The 26,722-nt window shown below is 39.3% G+C and overlaps 1 protein-coding gene across 2 annotated transcripts; it reads left to right on the top strand.

The window, feature by feature from the left end:
- Positions 1–2,774: 2,774 nt before the first annotated feature.
- On the top strand, positions 2,775–26,722 carry PLEKHA3 (pleckstrin homology domain containing A3). Of its 2 annotated transcripts, none has more exons than XM_074302991.1 (8): positions 2,775–3,163; positions 9,423–9,539; positions 15,944–16,099; positions 17,282–17,418; positions 18,730–18,894; positions 19,893–19,936; positions 22,170–22,282; positions 25,737–26,722. In XM_074302991.1, exons 1-8 carry the CDS (start codon positions 3,124–3,126, stop codon positions 25,862–25,864), a joined length of 900 nt encoding a protein of 299 aa, XP_074159092.1. In that variant the 5' UTR covers positions 2,775–3,123; the 3' UTR covers positions 25,865–26,722. The 2 variants fall into 2 exon arrangements, with proteins under 2 accessions (XP_074159092.1, XP_074159093.1); XM_074302992.1 differs by having other exon boundaries at positions 2,776–3,163; positions 9,482–9,539.

Below are 26,722 nucleotides of genomic sequence, written 5' to 3'. Positions count from 1 at the left end.
GTGTTATATAAGAGGTGATACCCGGTGGCAGTTAAACATCTCAGATGTGTTGCCCGAAATCATTCAAACACCCTTCTCTGGCTCCAGGGCTTCCTTACTAGTGGGTTTCTCTTGACCAAATTCACAAACCTAGCACCCAGCCCAGGAGATGGACGCTAATCACGGAGGGGGCGGGGAAGGTGATTTTCAGCTCGGCCTATTTCCACAAATACTGTCTTGCCAGGGCTATTGCTGGGACTTGGTGGGGACGAAGATGAAAAAGTCAGTCCTGGATGAATACGGTTAGTAGACAGTAGACACCTACTCCCAAATGATCACAAGTCAAAATTCTGTGACGGGCGGATCACTCTCTTTGGGTCCCAATTTCCTCACTGGATTGGGAGTAGTAAAAGGACTTGATTCATAATCCTACCTTTTGAGGACTGATTACTGGCTAGGTAACTACCAATTGGCTTGCCCTGTCCTACATTTCAGTTGCCTCATCTGTAAAATGAGCGGGGATGGACAAAATAGCCTCTGAGGTCGCTTCCTCCAGGACTTTGAGTCCCAGTTCCATTTAGGCAGCTCTAAATCCCTAATCCGAGGGACCCAAGAATAGGCTGGAAAGATACAAAGGAAGAATTTACAATAAGAATAAAGAAAACATATTCAATTTCATTCAACAACAGCAACAAAATCATGACTTGGTCCTTACTTGTATTAAATAACATTTGAAAACAACAAAAAATCCAGGCACATTCCCAGAGGCTTTTATTACCTGACGGTAAGAATGTTCTTATTCATTAAAACTTGCAACTAGCTATTTGATAGGAACATAAGAAGCATGCACCGTGCTTAGAGCATTTTTTTTTTTTTTTTTTTTTTTTTTTTAATGCGGATTAGGTGCCAGAATTTTCAGCACCTCTCCCTGCCCCCCTCCACTCACTCCAGGTGTGTATGCTTTGAACTTCAGGGCATGTCCCTAATTCACAAGTCAGCACTATTAATTAGAAAAGAGTATAAAACTTGGAAAGGATTTCGGGGGGGTCATCGAATCGTTTCATAGATGAGAAAAATGGCTCAGTGTGCTTAATTATCCAGGGTCACACAATGATGAGGGTCTTATTCAACCCACTTTTCCCGATGATAGAAAAAGCAGTTGAGACAGAAGAGAGGTTATATTTCAGAGAGGCCGCTAGGTGGCGAAAGGTTTTAATCTTGTTTCAGACATAGCTGTGTGTCCCTGGGAATTTAACCATACTTCTCAGACTCAGTTTCCTCATCTAGGAAAAAAGGGGATCATATTCGATGACCTCAGAGGTGCTTTCCAACTTTAAAGAAGGAAGGAAACAAGCATTATGCTTATGGAGGCCATGTATAATAGTATTAAATGCTGGGGACACATACTGAGGAGGATATTAATAGCTGTGTGAACCTGTTCAAGATATTTACAGTCAGCTTGTTCCTCCTTTGTAAAAGGAAGGAGTTGCAGATCCCTTTCTGTCTCAGGAAAGATCCAATTCCGATTCTGATTCGTCCACTCATTTTTTGACTTTGAGCAAGTCCCTTAATCTGGGACTGTTAAATGGTTTCAGTTGTGTTCTTTCTGTGACCTCTTTTTGGATTCCCCCTCCTCCCCTCCCACGGGCAAAGATACTGGAGTGGTTTATTTTCTTCTCCAGTTCCTGTTAGATATTTGTAGATTAGGAAACTGAGGTAGAGTTAGGAGACCTGCGGAAAGTCACACTAGAAAGTGTCCGACGCCAAATTTTAACTCAGGAAGATGAGTAATTGTGCACTCCAACGCCTGCTTCAACTAGCCACTTCTTAACCTTGGGTGGTTGGATAAAATAAGTAAAAATTGCTTGCTTTCCAACGCGGTTATGAGGCTCAAATGAAATAGCTTTTCAAACGTTAAAGCATTACTTTGTATATCAGGTGGTGGTGCGAGTAGCTGCGGCTAGCGGTAATATGCAGATGAGGCTGGACCATGGGATTGAGGAGGGCCAGCAGTGCCTGGATGATGGTTCCTCCAGGATTCATCCCTCCCTCCCTCCCTTTCCTTTCCTTCCTTCCTTCCTTCCTCCCTTTCCTTCCTTCCTTCCTTCCTTCCTTCCTTCCTTCCTTCCTTCCTTCCTTCCTTCCTTCCTTCCTTCCTTTCCTCCCTCCCTTTCCTTCCTTCCTTCCTTTCCTCCCTCCCTTTCCTTCCTTCCTTCCTTCCTTCCTTCCTTCCTTCCTTCCTTCCTTCCTTCCTTCCTTCCTTCCTTCCTTCCTTCCTTCCTTCCTTCCTTCCTATGGTGAGGGGAAGGAAATGGGGAAAAGGCAGAAAGGGGAAGGAGTAGCATGAAGAGGGGAGGAGAAATAGGAAAGAGGGAATGGGGAGGAGAACGAGGAAGGATAGGAGAGAGGAAAGAGGAGACGGAGATGGGGAAGGAGCGGAAAAGGAAGAGGAGACAGGGATGGGAAAGAGGACATGGAGATGGGGGAGAGGAGGGAAGAGAAGAGGGGAAGGAAGGAAGAGGAGGGAGAAGGGAGGGGGGGAAAGAAAGGAAAGAAGGGGGAGAGGGCCAGGAGGAGGACTGGGAGAAGCGGGGGTGCGGAGAAATCCCTCCCTCTCTCCCCGCGGAGGGCCCTCCATCCAGGCTCCGCCGCCGGGGGTGGGGTTTCGCTCTCGGAGCCGGCCCCTTTCATCCAGGAAGTAAAAAGCCACGTCCGGGGTCAGAGAAAATAAACGAGCAGCCCGGGGGAAGGGAAGGAGGGAAGGAGGCAGGCCGGAGGGAGGAAGGGTGGGAGGGGGACCGGAGAGCCGGGAAGGGGCGAGAGCAGCCCGGTGCGGGGCACGCGGCGGCTGCCGGCGGCGCAGGCTCAGGCTCTGGCTTGCCCACAGCCCGCGAGCCCCCGGCGGGGAATGACGGGGCCGGCGCCCAGCTGCTACCCAGCCGCTGCCGTCCGGGGCTGCTCCGAGCTTCCCGGCGCGGGGAGCCCCCTGCAGAGGGGCTGACTGATCGCGGCCGCTCCCGCCCCGGCTGGAGGCGCAGGCCCCGGGGAGGGGCAGCCGGAGCGGGAGCAGCTGCGCTTGGAGAGGAGGAGGAGGCCGAGCCGGGGGCGCCCGCGGGGAGGATGCGCGGCGCCGGGCTCTGAAGGATGGAGGGGGTTCTGTATAAGTGGACCAATTATCTCACAGGTACCGAGGGGCCCGCGACGGGGGGAGGGGGAATGAAGGTGCAGGTGCTGGAAGGGGGGGTGTGAGCGGTGGGCATGGACGCGCCCACAAGAGCGCTGTGTGAGGCGTTCGTGAGGAGGGGGCTAACAGCTGGGTGGTGGGAAGCAGCCATGTATGTGTGATGGGGAGAAGAGCGCGCGCGTGTAGTAAACGGGTGTTGTGCATGTGTGCTGGAGCGAATATGGCCGAGAAGTATGTGAGTGTGTGCGTGTGTGTGACAGGATGTAGAAGGGTGCTGTGAACGTGGGGGTGTTTGTGTATGGCGAGATACGGTCGTGTTAGGAGAGCAGTGTGAAGTGTGTGAGTGTGTGTGTATGTATGTGTGTGTATGTATATGAGTGTGTCAGCGTATGTGTGTGTCTGTGTGGGATTGTGTGTGGGAGTGTGTGTCTGTGTGTGAGTGGGAGTGTGTGTGTGTAAGTGGGTGTGAGTGTCTGTGGAGAGTGTGTGTATGTATGTGTGTGTGAGAGAGAGAGAGGAGAGAGAGAGAGACAGAGAGAGAGAGAGAGAGAGAGAGAGAGAGAGAGAGAGACAGAGAGAGAGAGAGACAGAGAGAGAGACGGAAAGAGAGGGAGAGACAGAGAGACAGAGAGACAAGGAGAGATAGAGAGACAGAGAGAGAGAGACAGAGACAGAGAGAGAGAGACAGAGAGAGACAGAGAGAGAGAGACAGAGAGAGAGAGAGAGAGAGAGAGAGAGAGAGAGAGAGAGAGAGAGAGACAGACAGACAGACAGACAGACAGACAGACACAAGGACAGAGAGACAGAGAGACAGAGAGAGACAGAGACAGACCGACGTGGAGAAAAGAATATGGCCTTAGGAGAAAGGGCGTTTTGAAGCAAATCTATGTGCATGTGGAGATAGGCTTTCAATCTCGGAAGCCTCTTGAAGAAAGTGGATTACATAGTGGACCACCCTCCTCCCTGAACTCCCCCAGTTAATCCAAACACCTCCCCCCCCCTCCCCTTTCTCTACAGTTTTGATACAAACCTCCTGGTTCATCCCTATAAAAAAACAAAAACACCTTCCGCCTACTTTTGCCCCCTAAGCGTGCGTGTGTGTCTGACGGGAGCGGTGATGCTGGTGCAGGAAGTGGGACGTGGGACGGTAGAAGGTGGCCTCGGTGCGCTGGAGACCGCTTCAGGAGCGCCTGGCCTCGGTTTCTCTCATCCCTCTCTAACCCGCTTGTTGCCGCCGTTTGCCTTCCCTCTCTAATCCAAAGTGCTGTTTTCTGTCTGCGGCTTCGTCTGTTCCCCAAGCCAGGAGAGTTCGAAGACGGGAGGGGGAGGCAGCAGTTAGCTCAGTTGTTACACCTCTGCCCCCATCTTCCAAAGGGGTACTGACATTCTGTCATTTGGATAGCTTCCGAATTGCCCGGCGCATCTCGCGGCTGTTTCTTTAAAGCTTGTATTAAAGTTTTCTTTGGACAGCTTTGAATAAACTGTTAAATGCCTTTTTCTGGGTGGGTAACCTCACAACAAATAAACTTCCCTCCTTTAACCTTTTAAAAGTTTTAGCCGCCTCGAGGAGGGAATTGTTTCCTTTAATAGTCTATAGACCCAGGATCTCTTTGTTTGAGGCTTCGGTTTATTCTTCTAATTCCGGCAACTAGTTAGACTTTTAATAAAGGACACAAACTAAAGCAAACTGATTAAGTTGAGGTTGGGGGAAGGGAGGGCTTTTCCTGAATAAAACCAACTTGAATAAATAAATGCCTTGCAATGACTTTAGTAGAATTGGGAGTTCTGCTGGAGGATTGATTATCTCAAGGTATTTAAAGAACTTTCTAAATAATGTAGAATAACCTTAAAATGAAGTAAGTTTAAGGTCTGCAGTTGTTAGACTTTAAACGTATTTACTTCATTTTAAGGTTATTCTACATTGTTCCTCCAGCAGACCTCCTAAAGTCTAACGGAATTTCGTTATTCCTGATAGATAAGGCTTCAAAATCTTGACTTAATGTCCATCTATTCTTCTTTTGAGGGAAAAGGCATTAAATTCTTTGTAATCTTATGCTACCCTAAGCTCCTTCACCTCTAATCTTCTGTTAAGTCTGTGTCCAGCCACACTGAGCTAGGATTGCCCCAAATTAGATAGACATATTTCATTTATTGGGAGAAAAAAGCCAAGTTTATACCCAGATTTGTAGCGTGTATTTCATTTTTCCTTAAGAGTTAAAACATCAACCTGTAAAAGAAAAGTTTCTCCCAATAGCAGACATTTTCCAAACAACTGCACGGAACGTTGGGCTGTTTGATGTAACTGTGTGTCTGGGAGGCCAAGGCTTCCTCCCTTGCAGCAGGAGGCTCGAGCCGCGCTGTAACCCGAGTTATCTCTGGTTCTGGGCCCTGGAGTGTCCGGGCTGCTTATGTTCTCCAGGCCTTAGAAAGCGGACCGCAGAGTTTCTGAGCAAACTAACTGAGCTGAGAGGTAATTTAGTAACCAACAGTAAATATGTCCTCACTGGTCATTTTTCTTGTTTAATCTGGCAACCAAGCACGGCTGGTTGATTTTTTAAAACCACAAATGTTTCAATGTTTTCACCATGTATTCCAAAGTATTTAAGCTAAATCCCAACACATAACACAGAAATTTGCTGAAACTTTATCTGATGTTTGATAGAATAGGATTTTTAAAAAATGGTTTCATATTATGTCATACTATTCTGTATATAGCTAAAATATTTCATATGCTGACATTGCTATTTGTAAATGCTTTTTGATGGGGTAGAATGTTGATAATGGTTCTTAAATTTCCTTGAGTTGAAGCAAATTATTCTTTTTAGAAAATTATTTTTTAAAAAAATGAATAGATTAGGGAATCCATTCTTCCATCTCTGCATATTTATTTAGGCTTCTCTGGTTCGTGTTCACAGGAACATCACTAAGTATTTCCTAACATAGTTAACGGTACAATTAATACACAGTACACTTACTCTAGATATTAGCTGTTCCAGTTGTCGCCTACAAAGTCTCAGGAAATCATTTTAATGACTATAGCTGCCTTTACTATAATGGTACACATTTGCAGTATTCTAAAAGGCACATGTTCTTTGGCATACTACAATGTCTCAGGACAGATATCACTCTTCTTCAGTATTGCCCCCATTGTTCATCTTTTTTTCCTGGTCCCTCGTTGTTGCTTACTGCCACCGAAGACTTACCAAGAATAATTTCTCAAACTGAGTAGACAAGTTGTAAAGGAAAGAACACATCAGTCTAGTCTGAACCAAAAAACCATTTATTAAGCACTTAACATCTGCACGCTTATGTTAGCATGATCACACTATTGTCACTAAGACTGGGCCTCTGGTATCATCTGGATAACTGAAAATTGTGCATTTAAGCCTTTTCTGTTATTTTAATAGAAATTTTCTTTGATGTGCTTCCTTGCTATCATAAGTAGTTTACATACAGAATACAAAATTAACCTTTTCTTAATGTCTGTGGGTCAGCCACTATGACCCATGAGTTACTATACTAGCTTACAGCTAGATTCTGCTCTTAGAAGCTATTAAAAGGAAAAAAAAAGCTATTGGGATATGAGCTCTTTGTTCCTAGACGAAAATGGCTCAACTACTATCTTTTTAAAATTCTATGGTCTTTTTTTTTTTTTTTTTTTTTTTTTTTTTTTTTAATAATTTTTCTATTTTGATCTCATTTCTGGGTTTCACCTAATCTTGTTCTTCCTATTGCTACTGCTAGGACACCTGTATCTTTCTGAAGTTTTCTGTATTCTGGGAAACTAGATAACCAAATTGCTTTATGGGGGTTTTTTTGAGTTTTTTTAAAAAGAACATTATGTAAAGTATGAATAATTAATTTATTTGAGGGGAGGAGTGGACTTTCTAGCAATGAAATATGTGAGCTTTGTTGTGGCTAGTGTAAGTAACCTGGAATAAGCCACACTGAGCATGGCTTTTAGAATTTTAGATGGGATTTGGAACTAGAAGGGATTTTTGAAGATCATTAAATTCAACCTTCTTATTTTATAGAAGAGGAAACAGAGTAGAGATATTTGTTTTTACATAATTATGTGTGTGCCCTATGGACTTGTTGGTTGGTACAGTGGCAGAGTTCTTGTCACTCTATTTTTTCTCCCTTTTGATTCTTTTTGTTTTTACATGATAGTAGTTTTATCTTAACCATCAGTCCTGCCTTCTGAACTTTACAAAAAGAACAACAAGAGCCATAGACTTATAGATTTAGAGGTAGAATCATTAATCCAGTCCAATCCCCTCATTTTACTGAAGAGGAATGGGATCCAGAGAGGTTAACTGACTTGCCAAGGTAGCATGTAAGTGAGGCAGGATTTGAGTCTGGTCTTCCTAATTTCAGGGTCAACATTTTAACCACTTCAGACTTCATGATCCCATTTGGATTTTTTTTTTTGGCAAAGCCACTGGAGAGGTTGGCCATTTCCTTCTGATGAGGAACAGGGTTAAATGACTTGGCCAGGGTCTAAAGGCCAGTTAGGGTCTGAACTGGGTAGTTCTCTTTGACTCTAAGCCTGTCATTCTCTCCACGACTACCTGGAGGCCCTAATTCTAGTCACTACACCAGTACACTAAGTAAAATCAAACACTCAGTCTGAGAGCATCCTGTTGGGACCACCTCATTTCTCTTTCAAGAAGAGCTTTTCCTGCTGCTGCTGGTCTGGTTTGTAAGGTACAAAATGTGGCATCTACCAGCCTTCAGAGGGAAGAGATCTCACTTGCCTAAAATTTTGGGGGTGAGGTTGGGATTAGCTGTTGTCAATTAGTATCTGACTGGTTCTGGGAACAAAGTTCTGACAATTTAGCACATAGGTAGCTAACGTAACCAAAATTTGAACTTTTTCCTTTTTTTTTTTTTTTTTTTTTTTTTGCAAGTTGGTGTTTTGTGATAGTTTTTTTTTGGGGGGGGGCACTTAAAAGGACTGAACTATATTCTGATGCAGTAGTCACAGAATGATCAGGAATAGGCAGACTGCTTATAGGTTAAGCATGAACTTGATGAATCTAGGGAGCATTTGCTCATTTGGAATGGACGTGGGAGTTGGGGGCAGAAGGAACTATGCTTCACTTCAGCAGTTTTGGCCAAGGATCAAGCTATGTACCCTGAAGATGCTCATTAAGTATTAATTAAATGAATATATTAGGAATATGGTTTTAGGGAAGAAAGGTGTATTCGGGGTCTTTTATTTGGGATTTAGGATTCTATAGCCTCTTGTAAATGTCCTCATTAATAGTCACCTGGTGCTACCAGGACTGGAGAAAGTCACCCAAACTCCTGGACTGGATTCACAACAGATTTATTGTTATCTAATCTCAGCTGTGTCCTCACCGCAAAACAAAGTCTTGTTGACTCATACTGCTCAGGAAGGCTTTTCCAATCTTTGTTTCTCTCCTTAAGCCTCCCACTTGTTTCAGCAGAGGAGTTTGCCTTATTGAGAAAATAAGCCATTCACCGCCATAAACTCCCTCTTTCTCTGTATTCTACATTTTAGAACCCCTTCATATTATCACCTGCTCTTTCCTCTGGTTTCACCTCTCATGAGGTGGGGGACTGCTTTAGCAGGGCCAAGCCCCTTACATGTGTCTATTCCATTCTCTTCTGAATCTTCTAGCAGATTGCTTTCTTTATAATTCCCTTCCCTTTCATGTTCTTAATTCTCTCACTGGACATTTATTCTTTCCCTGCTGCTTATAAAAAATGCTGAGATCTCTACTTCCTTTAAAACTTTCACTTGTTTTTATGAATCTCCCAAACTACCTACAGTGTGTCCTATTAAGCTGTTATAATCTAAAAATGCTTAGGATTTTTGGGGATGCCTGTAGGTGTTTCCTCTCCTTTTGGATTTTGGCTATGGATATGTCAGTAGAAAATATGCTATGAGAAAAGGTGTATTGTTCAAATAAATGCCAGCAACAGATTTGGAGACTATTATAAAAAAAATATTGCAAACATATATTCCCCTACTTATCCCAAGATTGCACAGAAATTGTCAACCTAGGGGAAAGAGGAAATGGGTAGATATACTTAAGCATAACTGTATCACGTGAAATATAATTTATAAAACTGTTAACAGAGGTTTCAATCCCTATTCTCCCTTTTCTTCCCCCCCCCCCCCGCAAAAAAAGGACTGATTTAAACCTAGTAATTGCCAGTAGTATCTTTCCAAGATGAAAATGCTTTCTTTCCCTTCCATTAACATTGCTACTACTTGTGCTCCCTCTAGGTTGGCAACCTCGCTGGTTTGTTTTAGATAATGGGATATTATCCTATTATGATTCACAGGATGATGTGTGCAAAGGGAGCAAAGGAAGTATAAAGATGGCAGTTTGTGAAATTAAAGGTAAGAGAACAATTGAAATTAGAAGAAAATTTAAATCCAGAGTGGGTTTCTATATCTATTCTAAAAGTTGACAAAACTATCCAATTCATATGACATTTTGTTTTATACCATTTTTCCTCTAAAAAGAGAGTATTCTTTTTTAATTTTTTTTTATTTTTATTCATTTTTCCAAATTATCCCCTCCCTCCCTCCACTCCCTCTCCCCATGACAGGCAATCCCATACATTTTACATGTGTTACAATATAACCTAGATACAATATATGTGTATAAATACCATTTTCTTGTTGCACATTAAGTATTAGATTCCGAAGGTATAAGTAACCTGGGTAGATAGGCAGTAGTGCTAACAATTTACATTCACTTCCCAGTGTTCCTTCTCTGGGTGTAGTTATTTCTGTCCATCATTGATCAACTGGAAGTGAGTTGGCTCTTCTTTATGTTGAAGATTTCCACTTCCATCAGAATACATCCTCATACAGTATTGTTGTTGAAGTGTATAGTGATCTTCTGGTTCTGCTCATTTCACTCAGCAACAGTTGATGTAAGTCTCTCCAAGCCTCTCTGTATTTCTCCTGCTGGTCATTTCTTACCGAGCAATAATATTCCATAACCTTCATATACCATAATTTACCCAGCCATTCTCCAATTGATGGACATCCATTCATCTTCCAGTTTCTAGCTACAACAAAAAGAGCTGCCACAAACATTTTGGCACATACAGGTCCCTTTCTACTCTTTAGTATTTCTTTGGGATATAATCCCAATAACAGCAATGCTGGGTCAAAGGGTATGCACAGTTTGATAACTTTTTGGGCATAATTCCAAATTGCTTAAAAGAGAGTATTCTTAACATAGTTTTTGTTGCTTCTTCATTTATCTAGAATGGAAATTCAAAATGCATGGCATATATAATCTTTCCACTAAAACTAGTTGCCTTGTCAGAGAAAGACTATAAAGTAATATTTTTAATATCCAGTCAGATTCTGCAAGTTGTCTTTTATTGTCAAAAGGCATCTTAAAAAGTTCAGAAGCTGAGCTTTAAGAGAGAGGCTATTTTCCTTAGTAATGTTTTAGAGTACATTCCAGCACCTGTTTGGAATGCAGTAACAAAAACTTTTTTGTATGATGCACGTTCTGGAGGAGAGATGATGTATTTGATCATTCTGAGAAAAAGGAAATGTATAGATTGTTCACTTCATTTTGATGTGTAGGAATGGAAGGAGTGAGAAAAGGTAAGTGACTGTGAAAAGTATTGGATCCTTGTTGGAAAAGTGGGAATGAAAAACTAGGCCCACAAGAGATTAGCATTAGTGTTGATCCTAGGGTGTTTTAATGGATATGTAATCTTCTTAGAGGGAGCCCTCTTTCCAGAAGTGCAGATTGCATCTCATCCATGCCCTTGTCATCATAATGCATTCTATTTCATGTTCTTCCTAGAGTCTTCCCAGTCCACTCAGCATGTGAAGCCTTCCTGTAGATTTTTTTCTTTTTTTGAGGCAGTTGCCCAGGGTCACACAGCTAGTGTCAGGTGTCTGAGGCCCCCATGTGGGCCACCCCGAGGTTTCCTCGCTGGGTGCAGGCTCAGGAGGAGCTGTGTTCAAATGCCCCTCAGATCGTTACTGGGTTTCTGAGCTTTCATAAGTCACTTACCCTCAGGGACAGTAGTTTCCTTTTAGATAAAAGGCGAGATGGCTCAATGACCTTTCAGCCTCCTCCTGACTCCACATCTCTGCCCTTGTGATCTCTTGATGTAATGGGTGCCAGTGTTGATGGGGGCCTTTCTTTAGTCTCTCATGTGCCTGGCCCCCTCCTCCTTCAGGCACAGAGCTCTCATTTCTGTATTTCTGGTAGTGGTGTGCTACCTCCCCCACACCCACTCTTTGACTCGCCAGCTCCCTTTGAGGGACCTGTGACTTTCAAAGACTTGGTGTTCTCTCCACATCAGACAAGGAATGATGATATCAAAAAGATGGGCTATTGCAGGAAGCTTGAGATCATGAGAAAAGCCCTCATGTGTGTTTAACTAAGTAGGCTAGTGTTTCTGGATGACCTTGCATAGCTTCTGTTCCTCAGACCTCGCCCCTCACAGCATTACCCTGTCGTCATGTCCCTGTACAACAAGCTGTACAGATGACATAATGTTGTGTGATTCTGAGTGCTCTGACCTGTCCCCATCAGTGCCAAGGGGCTCCCCTTTGTGTGCTCTCCTTCGGGGGCATCACGGTCTAGAACTCGTCACTGCTTGGCCAGGGGACCAGGGTCTGGCAAGCCTGGAAAGCAGCCCTCCACACTTGCATGTGGCTGAAGTCTGAGTGTGAACCCTGCTGAGGCTGTCTTTGAGAGACCCAGGGTCCCCCAAAGGCATGGCACCAGGGGTCTGTTCACATACACAATAACTTCTAGGGAGAGAGAGCATGGAGGTTCCAACTGCGATGGGGGTGCTCTCTCATATGAGCCCTACAGTAGCCAGCTTCTCCCCACATTACTGAGGAGGAAACAAGCTCAGGGGAGGCTTTATGTGACTTGCTCATGATCACATAGGTAGTAAGTGTAATGGGAGATTGTTGGCAGCAAGGCCTGGGTAAGAAGAAGAAATAAGAAAGGAAACAAACCCCTACTGCTATGTGTGACATGTCTGAGGACAAATTTGAACTTCCTGACTTAGAAAACCTAGGGTTCTAATCACTTTACCACCTGTCTCTAGTAAATAAAAAGCAACTAATGGAGGTCTTGAGATGAGTATCCTTAGGCTTTTGTTGATCCTAGTGATTAGATAAGCATAATCAGAGTGTATTCATAGTGACTGTGGAAGTGTTGGAGAAAAATAGATGTTTGAGGTGTGGTGGGAGTGTTAGGGAGATAAGTGACGGGAAAAAGGGAAGAACAGTTTTTTGTGTGTATCAAGTTAATCCTTTGAAGGAGTGTTACCTAAAATTATAAGATAAAATACAAAAGAAACCCTTTGTAATGGAGAGCTTTTCATTATATGGGTTTGTATAGAGCATCATAAATTTGGAGGAAGAATTAGGGACTTTGGAGATTGGTTAATGTAATTCCCTCATTTTACAGATGGAGAAACTGAGGCCCAAAGAGTTAAATGACTTGTCCAAGTTGATTGTGGATAGATTAAGTAGCAGAGTTGAAATTCAAACTCTCTTGACTGGAGTCACATGCTTTCTCTACTACACCATGATTACAGACATTTTATCCCATGTCATAGACATTGCATTTAATTTTACAAATTGAAGGTTTGTGGTAACCCTGCATTGAGCCAGTCTATCAGTGTTTCCAACAACATGTGCTCACATTATATTTTGTAATTTTTTCAAGATTTCAAAATTTTTCATTATTATGTATGTTTTGGAGATCTGGGCTCTTTCATGTTACTTTTGTAATGTCTTTGGGGTGCCACAAACTTAATTGATAAATATTGTATGTATTCTGATTGCTCCACCTACCAGCCATTCCAGTATCTCTCCCTCTCCATAGGCCTTTCTATTTTCTAAGAAAACAGTATTGAAATTAAGCCATTTAAGAATCCTACAGTGGCCCCTAAGTGGTCAAGTGAAGAGTCAATCAATTTGGCAAATTTCATTATTTTCATATTTTAAGAAATTACCACAGCCATCCCAGCCTTCTATGACCATCACCCTGATCAGTCAACAATTATCAACATCAAGGCAAGACTTTCTATTTAAAGTAGCTCAGATAATGGTTAACAATTTTAAGTAGAAAGCATTTTTAAATTAAGGTATGCAAATTATTGTTTTTTTAAAAGACATACTGTTGCACACTTAAAAGACTATAATGTAGTGTAACTGTAGTTTTTATATGCATTACCAAAGAATTCATGTCACTTGCTTTATTGCAATATTTACTTTATTGTGTGATCTGGAACTAAACCCATAGTATTTCCAAGGTATGATTGTACTTCAGTCAGATCATGTTCCAGAAATTTTCTGGGCATACAAAAATGAGACTGATTTAAAAAAAATAAATCTACTAAAAATAAAATCTGCACATTGTAATGAGGATTACATTTCATAGACTTAAGATCCACCATTTATCTTCAGTGAATGTTGCTATTACTCAAAACATTTTAGGATCATTTTTGAATTACTGTTGGAGACAGATTTTGAACTACAAAAAAACAAGCCAAGTCCTTCCTTACTTTATTAACTCCCAATTTTCTCATCTAGATCCCTTACTTTACTCACTAAATTTGACTCCAAAATGATTCCAAAAAGGTAAAAAACTTGTTACCATTGAGGATACTCAAAAGATTATGCTTTGAGAATATCCTAAAAGGAGCATTCCAAAAAAAAGTTTTGTTCTCACTGAGAAGTGTACATTCTACTTTGAATCTTATAAAAAATCTTACTAAAAAAACCTGTTACCTTGATTGCACCTGTGCTGGGAAGTCAATATGGAATCTAATTGGTAGCCTGTGTCACAGGTTTTAGCTTCTTCTCCAGTACCATCTATGTATGTGTGGGCTTCTCTTGGAATTTTAGTGGGGTGGATTGAGTTTAAAGCTTACTATTGAAACTCTAGAAGAAATGTCCTCTAAGGATCTTTAATTTCATCACAATGGCAGGCCCACTTTTTGTTCCTCATACAGGATACCCTTTCTCTGCCCTTGCTAACACCTGTACCTTCCTTGCCTCAATCTCTCAAAGCTACTAATGGCCTTCAAAGATCAGTTCAGATGCCACCTTCTATATGAGGACTTTTCTAATCTTCAGCCTCTCCCACTACCTAATCTATTGTGTATATATTTTCTATTTACATATATGTTGAATCAAATCAACAGGGACTTATTTAGTGCCTTACTATGTACCAGGCCCTGTGCTAAATATTGGGGATTCAAAAGGAAAAAAAAAAAAACAATCATTGCTGTCAAAGAGCTCACCGTTTTAAGGGGGGAGACAACTTGCAAACAACTATGTATAAACAAGGTACATACAAGATAAAATTGGCCCCAATCTTAGAGGAAAAGCTCTAATATTTTTGGGAATTGGGAAAGGCTTCTGGTTGAAGGTGAGATTTTTGAGCTCAGGATTTAGTCACGAAGACTGGGTCTTATTTTCCTAGGCAAGGCACTTAACTACCAGTATCTTAGTTTCTCCATCTGTAAAATGGGGCTAATAGTACCACCTACCTCCTAGGGTTGTTGTCAGGGTCTAATTAGTTAACTTAAGTAAAATGCTTTGCAAGCCATAAAACTGTATATAAGTGCTGTTTTTTTTTTTTTTTAAACAACATCATGGGGGCAGCTAGGTGGCGCAGTGGATAGAGCACCAGCCCAGCCCTGCATTCAGGAGGACCTGAGTTCAAATCTGGTCTCAGACACTTACCACTTCCCAGCTGTGTGACCCTGGGCAAGTCACTTAACCCCAGCCTCAGAAAAAGAAAAAGAAAAAATAAATAAACAACATCATCTTAGTTTGGGTCAGAAGAAGGTCAAGGAAGCCAAGGACGGAGATAAGGAGTAGAATTTCAGACCTAGGGGACAGTTTTGTATACATGTTGTTTCTGTGATAGAAGGTCAGTGCTTTGAGTGCAGAGACTGTTTTTGTACACCCAGTGCTTGGCACAGTACCAGGCCCTTAATAAATGCTTATCAGTCATGGTTGCAATTGGTCTTCTTAAAAGTGTTAAAGACATCCCCACCATGACGAGGTGGCTCGAGCCTGGCCCCCTCCAATAAGCCCTTTCTTGCTCTAAGGATTCATTCTGCTTTCTTCTTCCTTCTCAGAGTATGTATTCCACCTATAACACTAAATGGTTTTATGAGTTACAAGTTTTCTTTCTTAAAACTACATGGTTAGTGTGCTTCATTTACATTCAGGGCCTATCTAAAAGGAAGTCCTTCCAGCTGCATGTCCTTGATCCTGGGGTGTGTGTGAGCCCCGCAGCATTGAGAGGAGCACTTTACCCCCCACAGATTCAGTAACCCATCCGGGCTTTGGGAAGACCAAAGGAGATCATGGTGTAGGAGAAGGACTTGGTAAATCCAACCCTGCTGCATAAATGCTAATGGTCAACATTGCTGTCATCATTGTTCTTGGCTCATTCTTAGGGGCCAGATCCAGAAAAGGAATAAGCCCAGGAGGCCAGAGGGAGGAAGGAGTAGTGCAGGATAGGCCAAGAGTGCTCCTCCTCCTCCTCCTGCTGCTGCCTCTCCGTTCTTTTCTCTCAGTCGTTTTCTCTCTGGCTGTCATCTCAGGTTGGCCAGCCGGGCCTGGTCTGGGCTGGGGGAAGGGTGCCACGAGTGTCTGGGAGAGGGCTCCCCTTACTTCCTCCTTGTCCTCCTGCAGGAGCTTTGTGCCAGTATGTTCCCGGAGGTGCCACTGTGTTCTAATTTATTTCAACTCCCAATGTTTCTTGTTCTCACTCACAGTCCACCCAGCAGACAATACAAGAATGGAATTAATCATTCCAGGGGAGCAGCATTTCTACATGAAAGCTGTGAATGCCGCCGAGAGGCAGAGGTGGCTAGTCGCTCTGGGCAGTGCGAAAGCTTGTTTGACTGACACCAGAGCAAAAAAGGAAAAAGGTATTAAAAGATAAATATGGCTTTTATCTATTTATCTATTTGTCTGTTTGTCTATTTTATTCCCCCATCTCCCTGATCTTCAAGAAAACCGAGTCCTGTGGCATTGTGGTGGCTGGGCTCTTGCAGATGTATTAGCAGTTGGGGGTAACCACTCGAAGGTTGTGCTAAGTTAGAAAAGTTTCAAATGTTGTCTCTCCAAGGGCAAACTAGCTTAGATAAGTGCAGAGGGGCCCATTGCCAGAAGGCTGGCTTCCACAGGGATAAATTTTTATTTTGACCACATCAGTTCATGAAAACTTAGCTGCCAGGTTGTGGAGGGAACCCTTGTAGATGGAAGGAGCATACCCCCACCAGTGAAATTCCAGATTTTTGAAGCTGTATAAGTCCATTTGTTGTTTCTTAAAACTTTGGCCCGGACACAATCAAGTAATGAATTATTAATGGCTTTTGGAAATGGGAAAGTTCTCATTAATTCTACAGAGATTGGTGACCAGTCACTGTTCTCTGTTTTTACTGAAGATAGAACATGAGGAAATGGGCTTGGATTTCAACAGGAGGGATTTAATTTAGATTAGATCAGCAGATTATACAAAACCTGTTTCTGATCATCTCTGCTGGGAGCTGCAGTAAGGGAAGGAAGAGGAAGGTCCAACCTGCAGCTGCTTTTGATCGCCTCTCCTCTGTTTCGGTCCTGCCCACTAATTCTGGAGTACCTCCATCCAGCCTGATTGCATGGTCTCCCATATTTCTCTAAACGCCCTCTCCTTTTGTATTGTGGTTTAGGGAATACTTGCAAATGAATAAGCAGAGGTTGTATAGGTAGGTGTTGGGCTTGCATGGCCTTGTCAAAATAAGGAGAATTGAATATAATAGGTGTGAAGATTTGAGTGAGTTTTTGAGAGTGCATTTGTAAAATATCTTAAGGGACACATCCTCCATTCTCATAGTTTATTTTCCTGCCTTTTTAAGCTACTTTGCCTAAATTGAATTCTGGACAGATAGGTAGTTGCCTATTTTTCATGTAAAGATTTCTAGAGAATAGTTTCTCTCTGTACCCCATTTCCAGCATCTCAGAATCCTTTTGCTAGTGTTCTTTTTATGATATGGTAACATTATATTTCTTAAAGAATATTAACAAAAATGCTTAAATGGTTCAGGCTAACAAATGTCTTTTTCTTTCAGAAATAAGTGAAACCAATGAATCTTTGAAAACCAAAATGTCTGAACTTCGCCTCTACTGTGACCTCTTAATGCAGCAAGTTCATACTATACAAGAATTCGTCCATCATGATGACAGTCATTCAACCCCCAGTGTAGAGGTATTAAGTGTAATGTTCTATGCAGGTCTGATCAAATTTGGAGTCACCTTGGGGTGAGATTCTTCAATAAGAAATTCTGGGTCAAGTTTATCGCAGAGTAGCAGGATATCTAAAGAGTCATCTAATCCCATGGCTCTCATCACTGCTGATTAATTCATTCTCCATTGGGAATCCTTTTTAATGTTAAAAAAATAATCATGCATGTTCCCCACATAATGGTAGCTGCATTCACATTGCCTATTCACTGGAGCTCTGTGAAGAGCTGAGTGATAAGGCTTGGTATTTTGATGTCATGCAATAACTGTGGACTCCCAAATTGGAACCATTGTTCTGGACTGCATTTCTGTAGCCAAAGTAAAGCAGTATCCATAGGGTGACATGTTTCTCTGGTGAAGTCATATCTGTTCATATTTATAATAATCTGATAATTAGGGAAAAAATTTTTTGCTGTGTGATTTCTGAGAATATTTCTGAAAATGACGTTAATTTCACAAAATATTTACTTTTATATTCCCCTCACACAAATTGTTAGAAAAAAGTTAGAATTCAGATATGTAGGATCTGGCTACTAAATGAATATACACTAAATGGATACCCAGTTGGCTTATGCTAATTATGTGTTAATGGTTGACTAATACTAGGAGCTACATACTGTTTTCTAAGTAGAGGGATGTAAGAGAGCAGCTTTTGTTTACCTCTGTATTTGTTGTAAGTAGGAACTGGGGAAATGCTAGGGTTAAAGAAAGGGAGAGTTTTTAAGCACCTAGTAGGTTTTAAGTAGAAAGGGAAGAAGAAGGTGTTTTGCCATTTGCTTAGTTTGTTTGTATATTTGGTTTGCTAGGCCCAGGTGCCTTCCCAAGGCATCGTATGTAACAACTTCTGAGATAGTTTTTCAACAAAGACTTGTCAAAATTGAATTGGGATTTAAAAAATTATATTCACTAGGAATTAGAAAATTATTTTCATCTGTCTGTTTTATATAGAAATATAGAAATTATTGCCTAAAAGTTTTTCAGATCGCTATCCTAACTAGAAAGGAAAAGCATGTTTTAAAATTTTATTTGAATTCAGTTTCATTCATATATTATTTATTCAAGAAGAGATGGCTATTACTTACCTATCCACAGGTTGCTGCAATTTTCTGATACCCTGTACTTGGAAGTAAAATGTTCCCTCAAAGCAGTTTTTTAGATGTATTAATTGAAGGTAATGTTTTCTTCCTTGAGTGTAATGTTGCCCCTTTGAACAAGATTCATTTATATGTCTGTGATTTTACTGACCTTGACATTTATATATCTATTTTTTTTTTAGAATATGAACGAAGCGTCTTCTCTGCTTAGTGCCACTTGTAACACATTCATCACCACACTCGAAGAATGTGTGAAGATAGCAAATGCCAAGTTTAAACCAGAGATGTTTCAATTGCCTCATCCAGATCCTTTAGTTTCTCCTGTATCACCTTCACCTGTTCAAATGGTTGGAGCAATTTTTATCTACTGGGATTATTTTCACTGTTTAGAGTTAAAGGGGTGAAAACAATTCAATTTTCTTGGCATAGTTTTGTGTCATGTGAATGAGTTCTGTATTCTACATAAGTACAACTAGGAAAGGAAAGAAAAAAACTTTGGGGAATGTGAAGTGATATGAGCTTGCAATTTGAAATTATCTAGAATCTCTGGAACAATGAGTATGTTGTTTGGCAGGGTCAGTTAGTTTGTAGTCCTTTTAGGGTTGATAAATTTGGTGTCATGGGAAAGTGGGGCCCTAACAGTAATATAAAGTCAGAAGGGCACTTTTGGTTTTACACTAAAAAGTACAAGATAATTTTCACAGAGGGATGAAGGTTCTATTTACAATATCCATAGCTACCATTTTGGGAATTAACCTGAAAAAAATGTTTGGAGAGATTTTGCAAGGATTTTTACTAAAATCTATGATGTCTCAGATAGTGTATTGCATAGTTAGCCAAGTTGGAGATTTGGTTCCCTAAATGACCTTTTGATAACCTGTATAGTGAGTTATTTTTCAAGTAAGAAATATTGATGAAATAACCAGTGTATTACAGATTTATGTTAAATGTACAATGCAGCTTTAGAAATATACTTTCCAAAGTCAGATATATAAGCACATTTATTTAAGTACAATCTTTTTTGTAACTAAAAGTGCCCTTCTAGTTTTTATCAACCCAGAAAAAATATTTGGAAATTTTAAACAGATGGATACTGGATCTTTGACTTCACTGGTGTAGGGAACTCCCACAAGATGAAAAAATTTTACAGTTGGGTTGTAATATGAATTACTGGAAAGAATGTCTACACCATTAAAATTCTAGCTGTATTGAAGTATTTAATTTTTAAAAATCTTTTCCCATCAAACTATTGAGTTGGTTGATTATATTTGTAGTATGTATTGTTTTGGAATTAATTTTGTGCATCTTTAATTTATATCTTGTTTTTGTTTTTTTTAATTTCTAGATGAAACGTTCCATCAGCCACCCTGGTTCTTACAGCTCTGAGAGGTAAAATTGTCTTTTTTTCTTTTTTTTATTCATTCTTCCTATATACTACCTCTCCATGGAAAGCCTACAGGATCATAGGATTTAGTATTGTAAGGGACCTTATTGTTTAGTCATTTTCAGTTTTGTCCAGCTCTTTGTGATCCCCTTTCCTATATGTTTTTTTGTTTTGTTTTGTTTTTGACAAAGATACTGGAATAATTTAATATTTCCTTTTTTGGTTCATTTTTATAGTTACGGAAACCAAGAAACACAGGGTTAAGTGATTTGCCCAGGCCACATAGATAGTAAGTGTCTGAGGCTGGATTTGCTGGATTTGAACCCAGATCTTCCTATCTACGAGCCCAGTGCTCTTATCCACTGCTGCCCTAGAAGAGACCTGAGAAGTCATTGAATAAAACCTTCTCATTTTATAGAGGAGGAAGAGGTTGATGGAGGTAAAGTTTGTCTAAGGTCATATAGGCAGTAAGAGTTCTAGGCAGGAGCTGATCCAAGTCAGCCTGACTCCAAAGCCCTGTGCCTTGTTCAATACATTATGCTGCTGCTTTTGACATTAATAAGATTTGGTGTGTAAAATAGCACTAGTGCTATTTATCAGCTGATGGCTTTGCATATTTGTAAGGTGCTTGCAAGTATCCCAAAGTATACATTAATCTGTGGGTATTTGGTTGAAACTTCTGGTCTCAAAGGTTGATGTGTAGCTTATTGTATTTCTTCATCATATTAAGAGGTAAAAAAGTTATAATGAGGGTGAAAAACTGAAAAATCAGAAGAAAAACTCATGGATGTTTAAATATAAATACTAGTCAAATTGATGTTAGGAGATTTCTTTTTTAGTAGTTTAACTTTCTTGAATAATCTCTAATAGTCCCAGGTTTTTAAATTGGTCTATGCAGCAGAGGAATGTAGATTTTTTAGCATTAGTCAAGTTTCCTAATTTGGATCCTTATAATATTCTCTCTCAAAAAGCTAAGGTTTTAGGTGTTCCTTTATAATAGATTTTTTTTTTTTTGGTCTAAGATCTTTCTCTGCCTCAATTATTTAAAAGAAAATTCTGAAACAGATATGTTAATTAAAATTTTGTCCAGCATCATCAGGAAATGAGTAGCTAGCTAGCTTCATATAAGTACATTTTGTGGCAAACTGCAGCTTCTGCCATTTATTATTTTAAAATAATTTTTAATTGAATTTTTGTTTTTACATCATTTCCATTTCTCCCTAAGTTATTTTCCTAATCCTTTCCACAGAGCCAACCTGAAAGCAAAGAATTTTTGGAAAAAAGAAAAAGAGAAAAATGTACAGCACTTTTTACTTATAAAAAAAAAAATCTGCTGTTATATGCACCTCTCACTTTTAAGTGCTAACACATCTTTTTATTTTGAACATATCTGATGGGAATTTTAATTGAATAAACATTTTGATGGAATTATTTGTGGATTTATTTTCATTTTACCTTAGTAGGCAAAATTTGTAGAACATAATTAATCTTTAATGATTTAGGATCATTATGAATGTTAATAATGATCATACTATGATAGAATAATTCCTTCAAACTGTTGACTTAGCAATATTTAATATCCCTATATCCACCATGCAGTGGAAAGAGTGTCATCATATTTGGAGACAGAAAACTTGGGTTTGGATCCTGAGTCTTCCACTTCCTTCCTTTATGACCTTGGGTGACATATTTCATCATTATAGGACTCACTTTCCTCATCTTTAAAACTTAGGTGTTGACCTAAAAGATTGCTAAGGGACTTTTCTCTTCTAACTCCTAGAAGCCTCTGCTCTACTTTTATTCTTGCTTTTGTCTCTTCATTGGCTATCAATTAGTGTCTTTCATTGCTATCAGTATGTCTAAATATTAACATTTGGCATATTTTTTTTTAATAATGCAACAGCATTATAGTTATGGTTTCATTTGCCTATATGTGGTTGGAAAACTAGACCACTGACCTTTTTTAATCAAAAGTTTTAGTTCACCTAGAATTCTGAACCAAAAGAATCTGATTAAAGGTTTTTCAGAAGGCTACAGTTTCTCCTTTCAGAGAAAAGTACTTGGATTTTGTGATGACTATTTTTCATCTAACTCAATTAAGAAATCTGTTTTGGTTAGTGTGTTAACTTGAAGGAGATTTCTTCTTCATTTAAATAGAAGTGACTTAAGGCTTCAAGTCAACTTGGGAATGTTTGAATTTATTTAATTGAAAAGTAAATTAACTTACTTTCTTTGTAGGAGTAGTCACACTGTAAAAGAACCAGGGCCTTCACTTCATCGGATTTCCCAACGGCGCAGAAGAACCTACTCAGATACAGACTACAATGATATGCCCCCTGAAGACCCAGATAGTAAGTTTGAAAGCAGGTGTAGCTGCCTTTGGATTTTATTAGCATTCTTACTGTGGGTCTCCCAGACTGATGCTGTTGAGTGAAGATACTGATTGCTATAGACCTTAGCACACACATGTGTGATTTAGAGTGAGACATACAGTTAAAAGAAACTCAAGTGTTTTGTCATAAACTTTTTTTTAGTAATTAAGAAATGCTAAATATCTTTATAAAATGAAAATATTTTCTGTTGCTGTTCCATGATGTTTTTTAAGTTAGAGAAGGAGAAAAATGGTGAATCATAAATGATTCCCAAGGAAATTCAACTAATGAATATTCCAAGTCTAGAAGAGAAAGTCTCCATGTTGCCAGCATAATTGGTTGATGAGGGTGAAGGATGAGGCTTACCATTACATTGGTACAGGGAACTTTCTACATGAGAAATCTTTCTACCAATGCAAGTCAGCATCTTCTTTGAGATTTATTATCTTAGAGACTATTTCTATTAATTGATTGCTCACTGCCATCTTAGGAGATCTCAATTAGAGTGGGTTTTATCACATTAAAATTTTTATTTTAAATTTAAACTTTTAAATTTGCATAGCATAGCACTTTACAAATACTGTCTCATTTGATATTTGTCACAGCTCTGGGAACTAGTGCAATTATTATTATTCCCATTTTATAGATGAAGAAAATGAGTGATTGTCTGGGGTCACTCAGCTAATGAATGTTTTAAGGGCAGACTTGAATTCAGGCTTTGTTGAATTTGAATCCAGAACTCTATTCAGTGTTACTATCCAGCTTCTGTTATTCAATATTTATTTGAGGCACAACCAGAAACTAGGTCATTCTGGCTCCAAAATTGATTCCCTGAACATTTTATTACATGCCATACTGCATATCTAATTGTTCACTGTTATTTTGGAAGGTGCTCTCAATTAGAGTAGCCTAGAGAGCTGTAGTTGGCTTTGTGCGCTTTTTTTCTACTTTTATCACTTGGATAAAGGCACTGATGATCTGCTTACTAAATTTGCAGAATAATGATACAAAGAATAACCAGCACATTGGCTGAAATAAAATCAGGACAAATATTATCATTGTAATACAGAAAATTAACATCAGCAACAAAATGGAAGAAGGGTTACTAGGTAACATTGTTCCAAAAAAATCTTTGGGTTTTATTGACAAACTCAGTGAGTCAGAAAAGTTAAGTTGATCTTAGGCTACATTGGAGAGAGATATAACAGCAAAGACTAGAGATGGGTTAATCTGTTGTATTCTTTCTAAAGAAAAGATATTGGGAATCTTGTGTTCCTTTCTGGAAGTTAATATATTAGGGAGGACTTTGATAAACTGAATAACATCCAGAGGTAGATAACCAGAATGGTTAAGACCCTTGTTATGCCATATGAAGCCCAGTAGAAGGAATTGATTGTGTTTGTCTAGGGAAGATAAGACTTCTTGGGGACATGATAACTATATCATATATTTGAAGGACCATGATTGGGCTAAATTGATAAATTGATCATTTATCTAATAGTTTCTCTTTGAAATCTTTAAATTTTATTGATTTCAGATAATCTTTCTCTTGATGTTAACCACTTAACATTAAGTGGTATGAAAGTTTTATAATCCAGTTTACTACACAGTGTAAACTTGGTTCATCCAACTTGTAGATAAGTCTTTGTATTGTTGCCATGAAGCTGAATATTTTTTTTTATCATTTTTAAGTTTGACAAGGGCACTGAAACAATGGCTAAACTGTTAAAAGGGCCTGTTAAAAATCATTGTAAATAGTGCAGATACTTTATTGATGATATAGTCACCTCATTTTAGTCTGTCACCTCATTTATCAGATGGAGGAACTGAGGGTGAAAGAAATTGTTTTGTATAACTAGCAGATATCTGAGGAATGATTTAAATTTAAGCCTTCTTGATTCAAAGCCCAAAGTATCTGGTGCACTACTGACTGCCTTCAGGTACTAGGATAAACTCCTCACTTCGTGCAGGCATCCTTTTTGCATCCCTGAAGTGTGGTACCATTCAGTTTTTTCCAGTGCCATCCCCACTCTTTTAATACCCATCTATTTCATTTTACCCCATCATTTGAATAACATTTTTACCTATTCATTAGAATGACAAATTTTGGTCCTTCTAGAACCATTTGGGACTGATCCCATACTGGTCCCAAATGATTTCAGGCTTTTTAGTTCACCATACTCTGCCCATATTGTTTGAAGATTACTTTCTTTGATGGAGAATGTGGAAACAAAATCAAAATTAAGTAGTTCTGATTTCTAATTGTATTCTGTCAAGATTACACCATTTTCCCCAAAAAGTAGGTTTGTTCTTTCTTTGTTCTTCATCTTGTTCCAAATATAGCTTTATAAGATTTTTCATTCTACTTAATGGAAACTTCAGCTCCTTCCTGACTTTAAACTTACTTTCTCCATTTTTTGTGCCATTTTAAAAAATACATGTCTTTCCTTTTCCTTTTCCATTCATTTCCTTTCGTTTTTTACATGCTTTTTAAAAATCTGAGCTCACCGCGGAACTCCCTCTATATAGCCTTCTTGTTTTCCTTTTACAGTAGTCAAAAGTTTTCATTACTTTATACAATCCTAGTGACATTTGAGCCACATTCCATTTTAGATTCTGCAGTGATAGGATCATTCCTATTCTAATTCTAAAATTTTTGAGATCTATTTTCCTAAAGTATTGATTATATCAGATTCGATACAGACCTGGCTTGAGACTTCTCTGTAGTTCAAGAATAGATGAAGCTTTTAGCCACAGGCTAACAATTGATTAATAACTTTGTGGGTTGCTGGCAGTTAGCGTAGATACCATACCACTGGACTGCTGAGAAATTGAGACTTATGAGAAAATTACGGAAGAATTTTCACTTCTTGTGGTGTATAACTGCTTTTGTATTGAGCCCTATTGGGTTCACTGGCAGTATTGGGGAGCTTCAGTGTAAGACCTTGTTATAGGATCATAATCTGGAACGAGACCTCAGAAGTTATCTGGTCAGTACCACCGTTTTATAGATGAGCAGGCTGTGGCCCAGGGATATTCAATGCCTGAGCCCTAAGGTCATGCAGGCATGTTTTTGAGTCCTGGTCCGCTTGTTCCAGAGACAATATGCTTTCCATTATATTGCATTACTTTCCTGTAAATGGTATGTAGTAATCTTAATTGATGGATAAAGCATTTAAACTGATGATCTAAGCTCCTTTCAAGCCCTGAGTCCTTTAATCGTATGACTTGAAGTCTAGTTTTAAAGCGACCATTTTACTTTATGACCTTTTTCGGATTTAAGCTTCCTCATTTGTAAAATAGAGTTTGGAGTAACCATCTTTTCAGTGGACTAGAAAGAACTATAGTGGAAGCATCCAATAATAGAAAAATATACTTAACATTGATTTGTCTTGGAAAGGAAGTTTTAAAGTATTAATACCTCTCTTAATAGGACCTGTTCACTGTTCAAGAAATATGCTCAATGGAGATTTGGCATCAGCAACCATTCCTGAAGAAATCAGAACTGTGACCAAAAAAAGATCTGAATTGGAAGATATTCCTCCATCCTTCTCTTCCTGAGGAAATTGAAGTGTCCAACTTTCTCTAAGTATTGCTATGCAAAAGCTGCTGTAATTATATTGTTGTTATAGGGAGTAGTTTTTTCCCTTTACTTAGAAGGATTTCTCTGCACTTTATAGAATAATGTTAAAAAAAAATACCCCAACAACTACAAAAAAAAACAAAACAAAAAAAAAAACCCAACAACAAACCTTTGAAGTGTATTTTATCTTTATATAGTTTATTTGCAAGAGTATTTTCCTAATAACTTCACAATATGAATGTGCATCTCTTTCTTTGAACAAATGATGGTTTAACATTTAGGCATTTATGAGGATAAATGTAGATATTTTTTTAAAAAGTGTGAAGGACTGACGGCATTGTCAGTTTGTATTGTTGCTTATAAATACATGGAGCCTTTTGCACAGGGTCCGTTCTGACAGATGTGTGAAATATATGATTGTGCCATGGACCAACTGGTCACTTATCCCCGTTAAAAATGCATTACTGCACTGGTGGACAGTGATCACATTGTCTTCCTTCAAGAAAAAAAGGAACAACTAATTATATCTTAAAATATCTTTAGCCCAACTGACATGTCATATCAAGTATTTTTTTATAAAACCAGACTCTGTTGTCCTTCAAATGTAGGGATGGCACCACTGAATTGTTAATACCAAACTGTTGATATGAAGTATTTAATTTTCACTTATTTATTACTTTCTGCTGCATCAAAAAGAGGATAGCATTCTGATTTGTGACCAACCAAATTTAAGATGTGCACTTGTTGTTATTTGCCTTGTATCAGAAAAAGAGGTTAATGTTGCAGTGAATTTGCTCATTTTAAAACAGAAATAAATTTTCTTTTTTTTGGTGGAA

The sequence above is a fragment of the Sminthopsis crassicaudata genome, chromosome 3, assembly GCF_048593235.1.
Source record: "Sminthopsis crassicaudata isolate SCR6 chromosome 3, ASM4859323v1, whole genome shotgun sequence".
Taxonomy (NCBI): Eukaryota; Metazoa; Chordata; class Mammalia; order Dasyuromorphia; family Dasyuridae; genus Sminthopsis; species Sminthopsis crassicaudata.
Note: the sequence above shows the minus strand (reverse complement) of the source record. Positions and strands in the feature narration are given on the sequence as shown.